At 37.0% G+C, this 12,500-nt stretch overlaps 1 protein-coding gene across 1 annotated transcript in view; it reads right to left on the reverse strand.

Annotated features, from left to right (window-relative positions):
• dync2h1 (dynein cytoplasmic 2 heavy chain 1) overlaps window positions 1–12,500 on the reverse strand; it is a 437,107-nt gene that overhangs the window by 114,206 nt on the left and 310,401 nt on the right. Inside the window, exons 62-64 of the mRNA XM_061925863.1 lie at window positions 12,472–12,500; window positions 12,212–12,333; window positions 8,253–8,339 (exon numbers count right to left, since the gene is read on the reverse strand). The exon at window positions 12,472–12,500 is cut by the window's right edge and continues 95 nt beyond it. Of these exons, the coding sequence (XP_061781847.1) occupies window positions 8,253–8,339; window positions 12,212–12,333; window positions 12,472–12,500 (238 nt within the window). The remainder of the gene's footprint in view (window positions 1–8,252; window positions 8,340–12,211; window positions 12,334–12,471) is intronic.

The following is a 12,500-nucleotide window of genomic DNA, read 5'->3' on the forward strand; positions in this document are numbered from 1 at the left end:
GGGTTAGGGTTAGGGTTGGGGTAAGGGTTAGGGTTAGGGTTAGAGTTGGGGTTGAGGTTAGGGTTAGGGTTGGGGTTGGGGTTGAGGTTGAGGTTGAGATTGGGGTTGGGGTTGGGGTTAGGGTTAGGGTTAGGGTTGGTGTTGGGGTTGGGGTTAGGGTTAGGGTTGGGGTTAAGGTTAGGCATAAAGAAAAAGAGTTGGTTAAGGTAAGGGCTAGGGTTTGGGTTGGGTTTAGGGATAAAGGAAAATAGTTGGTTAGGGTTAGGGCTAAGGGTTGGGGTGGGGTTAGGGTTGGGGTTGGGGTTGGGGTTGGGGTTAGGGTTAGGGTTAGGGTTGGGGTAAGGTTTGGGGTTGGGGTGAGGGTAGGGGTTAGGGTTGGGGTAAGGGTTAGGGTTAGGGTTAGGGTTGGGGTTAGGGCTAGGGTTGGGGTTGGGGTTGAGGTTGAGGTTGAGATTGGGGTTGGGGTAGGGGTTAGGGTTAGGGTTGGGGTAAGGGTTAGGGTTGGGGTTAAGGTTAGGCATAAAGAAAAATAGTTGGTTAAGGTAAGGGCTAGGGTTTGGGTTGGGTTTAGGGATAAAGGAAAATAGTTGGTTAGGGCTAAGGGTTGGGGTGGGGTTAGGGTTAGGGTTGGAGTTGGGGTTAGGGTTGGGGTAAGGTTTGGGGTTGGGGTAAGGGTATGGGTTGGGGTAAGGGTTAGGGCTAGGGTTAGGGTTAGGGTTGGGGTTAGGGTTAGGGTTGGGGTAAGGGTTAGGGTTAGGGTTGGGGTTAAGGTTAGGCATAAAGAAAAATAGTTGGTTAAGGTAAGGGCTAGGGTTTGGGTTGGGTTTAGGGATAAAGGAAAATAGTTGGTTAGGGCTAAGGGTTGGGGTGGGGTTAGGGTTAGGGTTGGGGTTGGAGTTGGGGTTAGGGTTGGGGTAAGGTTTGGGGTTGGGGTAAGGGTATGGGTTGGGGTAAGGGTTAGGGCTAGGGTTAGGGTTAGGGTTGGGGTTAGGGTTAGGGTTAGGGTTGGGGTAAGGGTTAGGGTTAGGGTTGGGGTTAAGGTTAGGCATAAAGAAAAAGAGTTGGTTAAGGTAAGGGCTAGGGTTTGGGTTGGGTTTAGGGATAAAGGAAAATAGTTGGTTAGGGTTAGGGCTAAAGGTTGGGGTGGGGTTAGGGTTAGGGTTGGGGTTGGGGGTGGAGTTAGGGTTGGGGTAAGGTTTGGGGTTGGGGTGAGGGTTAGGGTTAGGGTTGGGGTTGGAGTTGGGGTTAGGGTTAGGGTTGGGGTAAGGTTTGGGGTTGGGGTAAGGGTATGGGTTAGGATTGGGGTAAGGGTTAGGGTTAGGGTTAGGGTTGGGGTAAGGGTTAGGGTTGGGGTTAGGGTTAGGCATAAAGAAAAAGAGTTGGTTAAGGTAAGGGCTAGGGTTTGGGTTGGGTTTAGGGATAAAGGAAAATAGTTGGTTAGGGTTAGGGCTAAGGGTTGGGGTGGGGTTAGGGTTGGGGTTGCGGTTGGGGTTGGGGTTAGGGTTAGGGTTGGGGTAAGGTTTGGGGTTGGGGTGAGGGTAGGGCTTAAGGTTGGGGTAAGGGTTAGGGTTAGGGTTAGGGTTGGGGTTGGGGTTAGGGTTAGGGTTGGGGTTGGGGTTGAGGTTGAGGTTGAGATTGGGGTTGGGGTAGGGGTTAGGGTTAGGGTTGGGGTAAGGGTTAGGGTTGGGGTTAAGGTTAGGCATAAAGAAAAATAGTTGGTTAAGGTAAGGGCTAGGGTTTGGGTTGGGTTTAGGGATAAAGGAAAATAGTTGGTTAGGGCTAAGGGTTGGGGTGGGGTTAGGGTTAGGGTTGGAGTTGGGGTTAGGGTTGGGGTAAGGTTTGGGGTTGGGGTAAGGGTATGGGTTGGGGTAAGGGTTAGGGCTAGGGTTAGGGTTAGGGTTGGGGTTAGGGTTAGGGTTAGGGTTAGGGTTGGGGTAAGGGTTAGGGTTAGGGTTGGGGTTAAGGTTAGGCATAAAGAAAAAGAGTTGGTTAAGGTAAGGGCTAGGGTTTGGGTTGGGTTTAGGGATAAAAGAAAATAGTTGTTAGGGCTAAGGGTTGGGGTGGGGTTAGGGTTAGGGTTGGGGTTGGAGTTGGGGTTAGGGTTGGGGTAAGGTTTGGGGTTGGGGTAAGGGTATGGGTTGGGGTAAGGGTTAGGGCTAGGGTTAGGGTTAGGGTTGGGGTTAGGGTTAGGGTTAGGGTTGGGGTAAGGGTTAGGGTTAGGGTTGGGGTTAAGGTTAGGAATAAAGAAAAAGAGTTGGTTAAGGTAAGGGCTAGGGTTTGGGTTGGGTTTAGGGATAAAGGAAAATAGTTGGTTAGGGTTAGGGCTAAAGGTTGGGGTGGGGTTAGGGTTAGGGTTGGGGTTGGGGGTGGAGTTAGGGTTGGGGTAAGGTTTGGGGTTGGGGTGAGGGTTAGGGTTAGGGTTGGGGTTGGAGTTGGGGTTAGGGTTAGGGTTGGGGTAAGGTTTGGGGTTGGGGTAAGGGTATGGGTTAGGATTGGGGTAAGGGTTAGGGTTAGGGTTAGGGTTGGGGTAAGGGTTAGGGTTGGGGTTAAGGTTAGGCATAAAGAAAAAGAGTTGGTTAAGGTAAGGGCTAGGGTTTGGGTTGGGTTTAGGGATAAAGGAAAATAGTTGGTTAGGGTTAGGGCTAAGGGTTGGGGTGGGGTTAGGGTTGGGGTTAGGTTTGGGGTTGGGGTGAGGGTTAGGGTTGGAGTTGGGGTTAGGGTTAGGGTTGGGGTAAGGTTTGGGGTTGAGGTAAGGGTATGGGTTAGGGTTGGGGTAAGGGTTAGGGTTAGGGTTAGGGTTAGGGTTGGGGTAAGGGTTAGGGTTGGGGTTAAGGTTAGGCATAAAGAAAAAGAGTTGGTTAAGGTAAGGGCTAGGGTTTGGGTTGGGTTTAGGGATAAAGGAAAATAGTTGGTTAGGGTTAGGGCTAAGGGTTGGGGTGTTAATGTTAATGTTGATGTTAGGGTTAGGGTTAGGGTTAGGGTTAACCCTAACTTATTTATTTCAAACATTGAAGCATGTTGAGGTAGTGACAAATAACAAAATAAATACAAATAAGAATCACAATTCATTCGAAAATGTAACAAGAAAAAACATTTTTAAAAATCCAAATCAATTTAAAAAATACGTACATATATAATATATATTTTCAAATTCACTGCGATTTTTATATGCAAAGATTTTTAATTGATTCCAAAAAAATCAATTTAAAAACAATTGTTTTTAATTGATTTTTGATATATCCATTTTTTTTATGCTGATTATAAAAATGTTATATTTTGAAATTCTATTGAATGAAATTGTCAGCATGTAAAAAGCCACAAAGTATGTTTAGTGTGAAGCTTGAGCGAGTGATTGGCGAGGGTTTTTTTTAATTCTAGGAGTCAAAATTGAGACTTGTTGACCTTTCAAGTGATGAGACTTGCAATCATCACAGTCCAGCAGCTTTGAAGTCTGCCCTTCAACTAAGTGTTAGCACTCTGACCACCAAGACAGTCAACAACCTTGAGGAGGATGCTGAGTTCAATAACGCAGGACTTTTGAGTGCAACCGACTAATCGGGTAAAACTGCTCACTTTGGGACCTCGCTTGGAGGTTTTTCTTAATCCAGACTGCCTGAAGAAGACGAGTGCTGAATGAAGTCGTCCTCGTGAGATTTATTGAAGTTTTCCTTTTTTAAACACTGGGTTTTACTAACACAATGTCATTGAAATCCAGGAAAATAAGTATCCTACACTTCTCTTTTGTAAAGTAAATTTGTACAGCCGATATGGGCATCTACATCTACTATATGATTTGCCTGAGAAGCTGGACAGGACAAAAAAACAAAACAAAAAAAAAAAAAAAAAAAAAAATTCCAGGAAAATGCGTTAGCATGCTAACGCTAACGTTTTTAGCCCTCTTTGTAGCCGTACACCTCAGAGTCATGACTTGGTACTTGACACATTCTCGCTGTTACCATGCTAATGTTAGCATGCTAGCATGCTAATGTTAGCATGCTAACTTTTTCAGCCAATTTAGTAGCTGTGCACTTCAGAGTCATATAACTTTCTACTTGGCACATTCTCGCTGTTACCATGCTAATGTTAGCATGCTAACTTTTTCAGCCAATTTAGTAGCTGTGCACCTCAGAGTCATATAACTTTGTACTTGGCACATTCTCGCTGTTACCATGCGAATGTTAGCATGCTAGCATGCTAATGTTAGCATGCTAACTTTTTCAGCCAATTTAGTAGCTGTGCACCTCAGAGTCATATAACTTTGTACTTGGCACATTCTCGCTGTTACCATGCTAATGTTAGCATGCTAGCATGCTTATATTAGCATGCTAACTTTTTCAGCCAATTTAGTAGCTGTGCACCTCAGAGTCATATAACTTTGTACTTGGCACATTCTCGCTGTTACCATGCTAATGTTAGCATGCTAACCTTTTTTTGGGGGGCAATTTAGTAACTGTGCACCTCAGAGTCATATGACTTTGTACTTTGTAATTCTCGCTGTTACCATGCTAATGTTAACATGCTAACTTTTTTTTAGCTCATTTACGAGCTGTACACGTCAAAGTCATACGACTCGGTACATTCCAGCTGTTACCATGTTAATGTTAGCATGCTAACATGCTAACTTTTTCAGCCGATTCAGTAGCTGTGCACCTCAGAGTCATAACTTTGTACTTGGCACATTCTCGCTGTTACCATGCTAATGTTAGCATGCTAACTTTTTTAGCTACTTTAGGAGCTGTACATTTCAGAGTCATATAACTTTGTACTTGGCACATTCTCGCTGTTACGATGCTAATGTTAGCATGCTTACTTTTTTAGCCAATTTAGTAGCTGTACACCTTAGAGTCATATGACTTTGTACTTGACAGATTGTAAGTGTTAGCATGCTAACTTTTTTAGCCAATTTAGTAGCCGTACACCTCAGTCATTAAACGTTGTAAATGTTAACTGTTAGCATGCAAACCTTATTAGCCAAATTTACAGTCATACACTTCAGAGTCATATAACTTGCTACTTGACACATGCTAATTGTTAGCATGCTAGCATGCTTATATTAGCATGCTAACTTTTTCAGCCAATTTACCTCAGACTTTTTGTGGCACATTTTACAGCCATATGCTTCAAAGTCATATAACTTGTTACTTGACACATGTTAACTCTTAGCATGCTAACATGTTAATATGGTAACTTTTTTTTTTTTTTTTGCCAATTTAGTAGCCGTACTTTACACGTGTTAAGTGTTAGCAGGATAACTTTTTAATGCAATTTAGTAGCTGTACACCTCCGCCGCTCCCAGTCTGTGTAACGCTCTCCCTGACCACCTGAGGGCACCACAGACTGTGGATGCTTTTAAAAAAGGCTTAAAAACCCTTCTTTTTTTTAAAAACAAACATTTTTTTAGATTTATGCATGCTAGTTCTGGCTATTAGGCTGTTCTAGTTTTTATTTGTATTTATTTAATTATCTTTTAATTTTTTTTTTAATACATTGTAGCACTTTGAGGTTGTATGCTCAATGTAAAGTGCTTTTTACAAATTAAAATCTATTATTATTATTATTATATAAATGTGTAATTGACACATGTTAACTGTTAGCATGCTAACTTTTTTTTTTTAGCCAATTTTACAGCCATACGCTTCAGAGTCATATAACTTATTACACATAACATAACTTTTTTTTTTTGCGCCAATTTAGTAGCTGTACTTGACACGGTAACTACTCGCATGCTAACGTTTTTAAGCAATTTAGTAGCTGTACACCTCCGCCGCCCCCAGTCTGTGTAACGCTCTCCCTGACCACCTGAGGGCACCACAGACTGTGGATGCTTTTAAAAAAGGCTTAAAAACCCTTCTTTTTAAAAAAAAAAAAAAAAAAAGCATTTTTTTAGATTTATGCATGCTAGTTCTGGCTATTAGGCTGTTCTAGTTTTTATTTATATTTATTTATTTTATTATCTTTTAATTTTTTTTAATACATTGTAGCACTTTGAGGTTGTATACTCAATGTAAAGTGCTTTTTACAAATTAAAATCTATTATTATTATTATTATTATTATTATTATATAAATGTGTAATTGACACATGTTAACTGTTTGCATGCTAACTTTTTTTTTTAGCCAATTTTACAGCCATACGCTTCAGAGTCATATAACTTGTTACACATAACATAACTTTTTTTTTTTGTGCCAATTTAGTAGCTGTACTTGACACGGTAACTACTCGCATGCTAACGTTTTTAGGCAATTTAGTAGCTGTACTTGACACGGTAACTACTCGCATGCTAACGTTTTTAGGCAATTTAGTAGCTGTACACCTCAGAGTCATACAAATGTGTACTTGACACATGTTAACTGTTAGGATGCTAACTTTGACAAGCTAACGTTTTAAGTAAATTTTGCAGCCGAACACCTCAGACTTATAACTTAACAAATGCTAACTGCTAACATGCTAACTTCAGCATGCTAGCAACCCTGAAATTTTGGGTGGGTAATTTAGGGCATCGGGAAGCGTCGTGCTAACCTCGGGGTCCGAGGGCCATTTCATAGGGGGCCGATAATTTACGTTTTTTTTACTTCTTTCTGCGCCTTTTCATTCATAATTTACTTGAATGTTATTTTGTTTTATTTTTATTATTTTGTTTGAGTTTTTTTAAATAATTTGACAACATTAACCATCAAGAAAACTCAATGGAATCAATTGATTGATCAGATATTGTCGTTCCAATGTGGCAAAGTTTCTTAACCACAGGGACCAAAAATGTGTTTCTCAGCAGCAATACTCAGTTGTAATACACTTTTCCACCACTTGTGGCAGTAATGACAATACAAAAAAAACCCTGAAGATTGGAGCTAAAGTCTTCGAGATGTTTCTTAAGCGCAAAAATTATGACTAACATTTTCCATTTGCAATTTAATTTGTTAAGAAACATCTATATTACTGTAATATTTTAGCATGTGAATGTATTTGTCATCAGTCTATTTTGGATATATATATATATATATATCAGAAACCTGATTGCCCTCTCAACGGGGGGTGCTTACAAACATCAGTTGTTTAGCTAGGCTATCGATGCTGTCATCTAGCAAAGCTGAATTTGACCAAGCAACCCCCCCGTACCAAAAAGCCCTTGATGAAAGCGGATACAATTTCACCCTCACCTATGAACCCACGCCAGGAAACCAGCCAAAAAAGAACAGAAAACGAAACGACATCATCTGGTACAACCCCCCATACAGCAAAAACGTCTCAACTAACATTGGACACAAATTCCTCAATCTGATTGACAAACACTTTCCCAAAGACAACACCCTAAGAAAAGTATTCAACAAGAACAACATTAAATTGAGCTACAGCTGTATGAACAATATACGACAAATCATCTCAAACCACAACAAAACAATTGCAAATGAGCCGTCGGCCCCCGGACAGAGCGACTCCAAAACCAACAAAGGCTGTAACTGTCGAAAGAAACCTGATTGCCCTCTCAACGGGGGGTGCTTACAAACATCAGTTGTCTACCAATCTAAGGTAATACGCAAGGACATTAACACATCCGACACATATGTAGGATTAACCGAGGGAGAGTTTAAAACCAGATGGAACAATCACAAGGCTTCTTTCAGGAACCAAAACCTGCGGAATACCACAGAACTCAGCAAACACATTTGGGACCTCAAAGACAATAATGTTGAATATTCAATAACATGGCAAATTCTTGCATCCAGCACACCTTACAATAGTGGTAATAAAAGATGCAACCTATGCTTGAAAGAGAAACTGTTTATTATTTACCGTCCAGACCTGTCATCCCTCAACAAGCGCAGCGAAATTGTAACAGCATGCCGCCACAGACGGAAACACCTCCTAGGTAACACATGAGCCAATCACCACGCCCCTACGCCAGCCTGTACCCACCCACTCTGTGCCCTATATAAACCATGGTATGTGAATGCTTCCATTAAAATCTCCTGATGATTGAGGGAACCCCTCATGAAACAGGCCTGTAGAGATGAAGTAGTCTTGTGATTTTTTTCCCACACATACATATATATATATATATATATATATATATATATATATATATATATATATATATATATATATATATATATATATATATATATATATATTAGATATATTAATATATATATATTCTGCACATTCTTTTATCACTTTAAGCACACTTTAGGAGCTTTCAAAGAAACTTTTGGCCAAGTTACATGTCAACTTAAGACAGTTTCAGGAGGTTCCTACTTCTCTTTCAGCTCGTTCACTTTGGCTCCAACTGAGTCCAGTTGGTTCTCCAGCTTGTTCTTCCTGTTCTCCGTTTTCTTCAGGTTGCTGGAAAAGAAAGTCAAAGTTTCAACTGAGAGGCTGACTGGCGAGAGAGGAAGAAGATGTGCGTAACTAGTACTATTTAACCAATACATGTTTACATGTTATTATGTCAGTCCGAATGCAACGATCCATCATTAGAGTATTTAACCACATGACTAACAATAAATACATGTTTAAATGTTATTATGTCAGTCCTAATGCAACTATTCATTATTAGAGTATTTAACCACATGACTAACAATAAATGTTGTTTAAATGTTATTATGTCAGTCCTAATGCAACTATCCATTATTGGAGTAATCGAGTCATCTGTCAATTAGTTTGCTAGTTAAACGGGAGAAAAACCACTTTCAAGGCTCAATGTGTATTTTATGGAAAATAGTTGAAACAAATATTTTTCTCGTTGCCATAAACTTCATTATCTTCCATTTACCTTTTTATTCACCTGCTATTTTAGATTTCTTTATCTTCTATTTACCTTTGATTTGGCTTCTATTTGAGCATTTATTTCCTTTTATTTACCTTTCTTTAACTTTATATTGCCTTTATTTACCTTTTATTCACCTTTGTTTGCCTTATTGTACCTTTTTTACCTTCTATTGACCTCCTTTTACCTTCCATTTATCTTTTATTGAACTTATTTGACCTTTTATTACCTTCTATTTACCTTGTTTTACTTAACTTCTAATTTATTTTATTTTACGTCTTTTACCTTCAATTAACCTTTCATTTATTTACCTTATTTTACATGTCATTTACCTTCTTTTACATGTCATTAACCTTCTTTTACCTATCATTTATCTTCTATTTACCTTTTATGACCTATTATGTACCTTATTTTACCTTGTATTACCTTTTTTCTACCTTATATTTTCCTTGTTTTACTTTTTTACCTTCTTATAACTTATATTTATATTATTTTACTTTCAATTAATCTTCTTTTACCTTCCATTCACCTTATATTACCTGTCTTTTACCTTCTATTTACCTTCTTTTACCTATTTACATTCCTTTACATGTATTTGACCTTCTATGCATCTTATTTTCCCTGTTTACCTTATTTTACATGTCATTTATCTTCTTTTACATGTCATTAACCTTCTTTTACATATCATTTATCTTCTATTTACCTTCTTTTACCTTGTATTACCTTTTTTGTTTTACCTAATCTTACCTTATATTTTCCTTGTTTTACTTTTTTACCTTCTTATAACTTCTATTCAGTTTATTTTACTTTTGTAACCTTCAATTAATCTTCTTTTACCTTCCATTCAACTTATATTACCTGTCATTTACCTTCCATTTACCTATTTACATTCTTTTACATGTAATTGACCTTCTATTCACCTTATTTTCCCTGTTGTTTACCTTATTTTACATGTCATTTACCTTCTTTTACATGTCATTAACCTTCTTTTACCTATCATTTATCTTCTATTTACCTTTTATGACCTATTATGTACCTTATTTTACCTTGTATTACCTTTTTTCTACGTTATATTTTCCTTGTTTTACTTTTTTACCTTCGTATAACTTATATTTATTTTATTTTACTTCTTTTACTTTCAATTAATCTTCTTTTACCTTCCATTCACCTTATATTACCTGTCTTTTACCTTCTATTTACCTTTTACCTATTTACATTCCTTTACATGTATTTGACATTCAATTCACCTTATTTTCCCTGTTGTTTACCTTATTTTACATGTCATTTATCTTCTTTTACATGTCATTAACCTTCTTTTACCTATCATTTATCTTCTATTTACCTTCTTTTACCTTGTATTACCTTTTTTGTTTTACCTTATCTTACCTTATATTTTCCTTGTTTTACTTTTTTACCTTCTTATAACTTCTATTCATTTTATTTTACTTTTGTAACCTTCAATTAATCTTCTTTTACCTTCCATTCAACTTATATTACCTGTCATTTACCTTCTATTTACCTATTTACATTCTTTTACATGTAATTGACCTTCTATTCACCTTATTTTCCCTGTTGTTTACCTTATTTTACATGTCATTTACCTTCTTTTACATGTCATTAACCTTCTTTTACCTATCATTTATCTTCTATTTACCTTTTATGACCTATTCTGTACCTTCTTTTACCTTTTATTACCTTTTTTCTACCTTATATTTTCCTTGTTTACCTTCTTATAACTTATAATTATTTGATTTTACTTCTTTTACTTTCAATTAATCTTCTTTTACCTTCCATTCACCTTATATTACCTGTCTTTTACCTTCTTTTACCTATTTACATTCCTTTACATGTATTTGACCTTCTATTCACCTTATTTTCCCTGTTGTTTACCTTATTTTACATGTCATTTATCTTCTTTTACATGTCATTAACCTTCTTTTACCTATCATTTATCTTCTATTTACCTTCTTTTACCTTGTATTACCTTTTTTGTTTTACCTTATATTTTCCTTGTTTTACTTTTTTACCTTCTTGTAACTTCTATTCATTTCATTTTACTTATGTAACCTTCAATTAATCTTCTTTTACCTTCCATTCAACTTATATTACCTGTCATTTACCTTCTATTTACCTATTTACATTCTTTTACATGTAATTGACCTTCTATTCACCTTATTTTCCCTGTTGTTTCCCTTATTTTACATGTCATTTACCTTCTTTTACATGTCATTAACCTTCTTTTACCTATCATTTATCTTCTATTTACCTTCTTTTACCTTGTATTACCTTTTTTGTTTTACCTTATATTTTCCTTGTTTTACTTTTTTACCTTCTTATAACTTCTATTCATTTTATTTTACTTATGTAACCTTCAATTAATCTTCTTTTACCTTCCATTCAACTTATATTACCTGTCATATACCTTCTATTTACCTATTTGCATTCCTTTACATGTATTTGACCTTCTATTCACCTTATTTTCCCTGTTGTTTACCTTATTTTACATGTCATTTATCTTCGTTTACATGTCATTAACCTTCTTTTACCTATCATTTATCTTCTATTTCCCTTCTTTTACCTTTTTTGTTTTACCTTATCTTACCTTATATTTTCCTTGTTTTACTATTTTACCTTCTTATAACTTCTATTCATTTTATTTTACTTATGTTACCTTCAATTAATCTTCTTTTACCTTCCATTCAACTTATATTACCTGTCATTTACCTTCTATTTACCTATTTACATTCTTTTACATGTAATTGACCTTCTATTCACCTTATTTTCCCTGTTGTTTACCTTCTTTTACATGTAGTTTACCTTATTTTACATGTCATTAACATTCTTTACCTATCATTTACCTTCTTTTACCTTTTGTGTTTTACCTTATCTTACCTTATATTTTCCTTGTTTTACTTTTTTACCTTCTTATAACTTCTATTCACTTTATTTTACTTATGTTACCTTCAATTAACCTTCTTTCACCTTCCATTCACCTTATATTACCTGTATTTTACCTATTTACATTCTTTTACATGTAATTGACCTTCTATTCACCTTATTTTCCCTGTTGTTTACCTTCTTTTACATGTAGTTTACCTTATTTTACCTGCCATTTACTTTCTTGCACATTCTATTTACCTTTGTTAAATTCTATGTAGCTTATTTTACTTTCTACCTAACTTCTTTTATATGGTGTTTACAATTTTTTTACCTTTTTATACCTTCTATTTACCTTATTGTACCTGTTATTTACTTTTTATACCTACTATTACCTTGTTTTACCTTCTATTTACATTATTTTACCTTCTATTTACCGTATTTGACCTCCTATTTAACTTATACTTGATTTGACCTTATATATTGTTTTATGCAGTCTGTATTGTATGAAGTTGTATTAGTTGCATTCATTAAAGGATGAATCCAGGTGTATGTAGCGTCAGGTGCTCACTCCTTTAGTCCGGCCTGCTCTCGCTCCAGGGGTTCTATCCTCTGTAGGACGTGAGAGTACTGGACGTTGGCTTTGACCCACGCGGCCAGGGGAGCGGCGGCTGCACTCGCACGTTTGGCATTCTGAGCACCACAGCAGAATGACAAGTCAGAAACAACTAGTTGTGTTGGCATCATAAAGTGTGTTAAGATGATTAATAACTTGATCACAATAGTATGAGTGAAATAGTTGTGTTGGCATCATTAAGGTGACTACTAGACCTTGGGGTCGAAGGAGGTTCTGTTCCTGC

Source organism: Nerophis lumbriciformis, linkage group LG30, assembly GCF_033978685.3.
Source record: "Nerophis lumbriciformis linkage group LG30, RoL_Nlum_v2.1, whole genome shotgun sequence".
NCBI lineage: Eukaryota > Metazoa > Chordata > Actinopteri > Syngnathiformes > Syngnathidae > Nerophis > Nerophis lumbriciformis.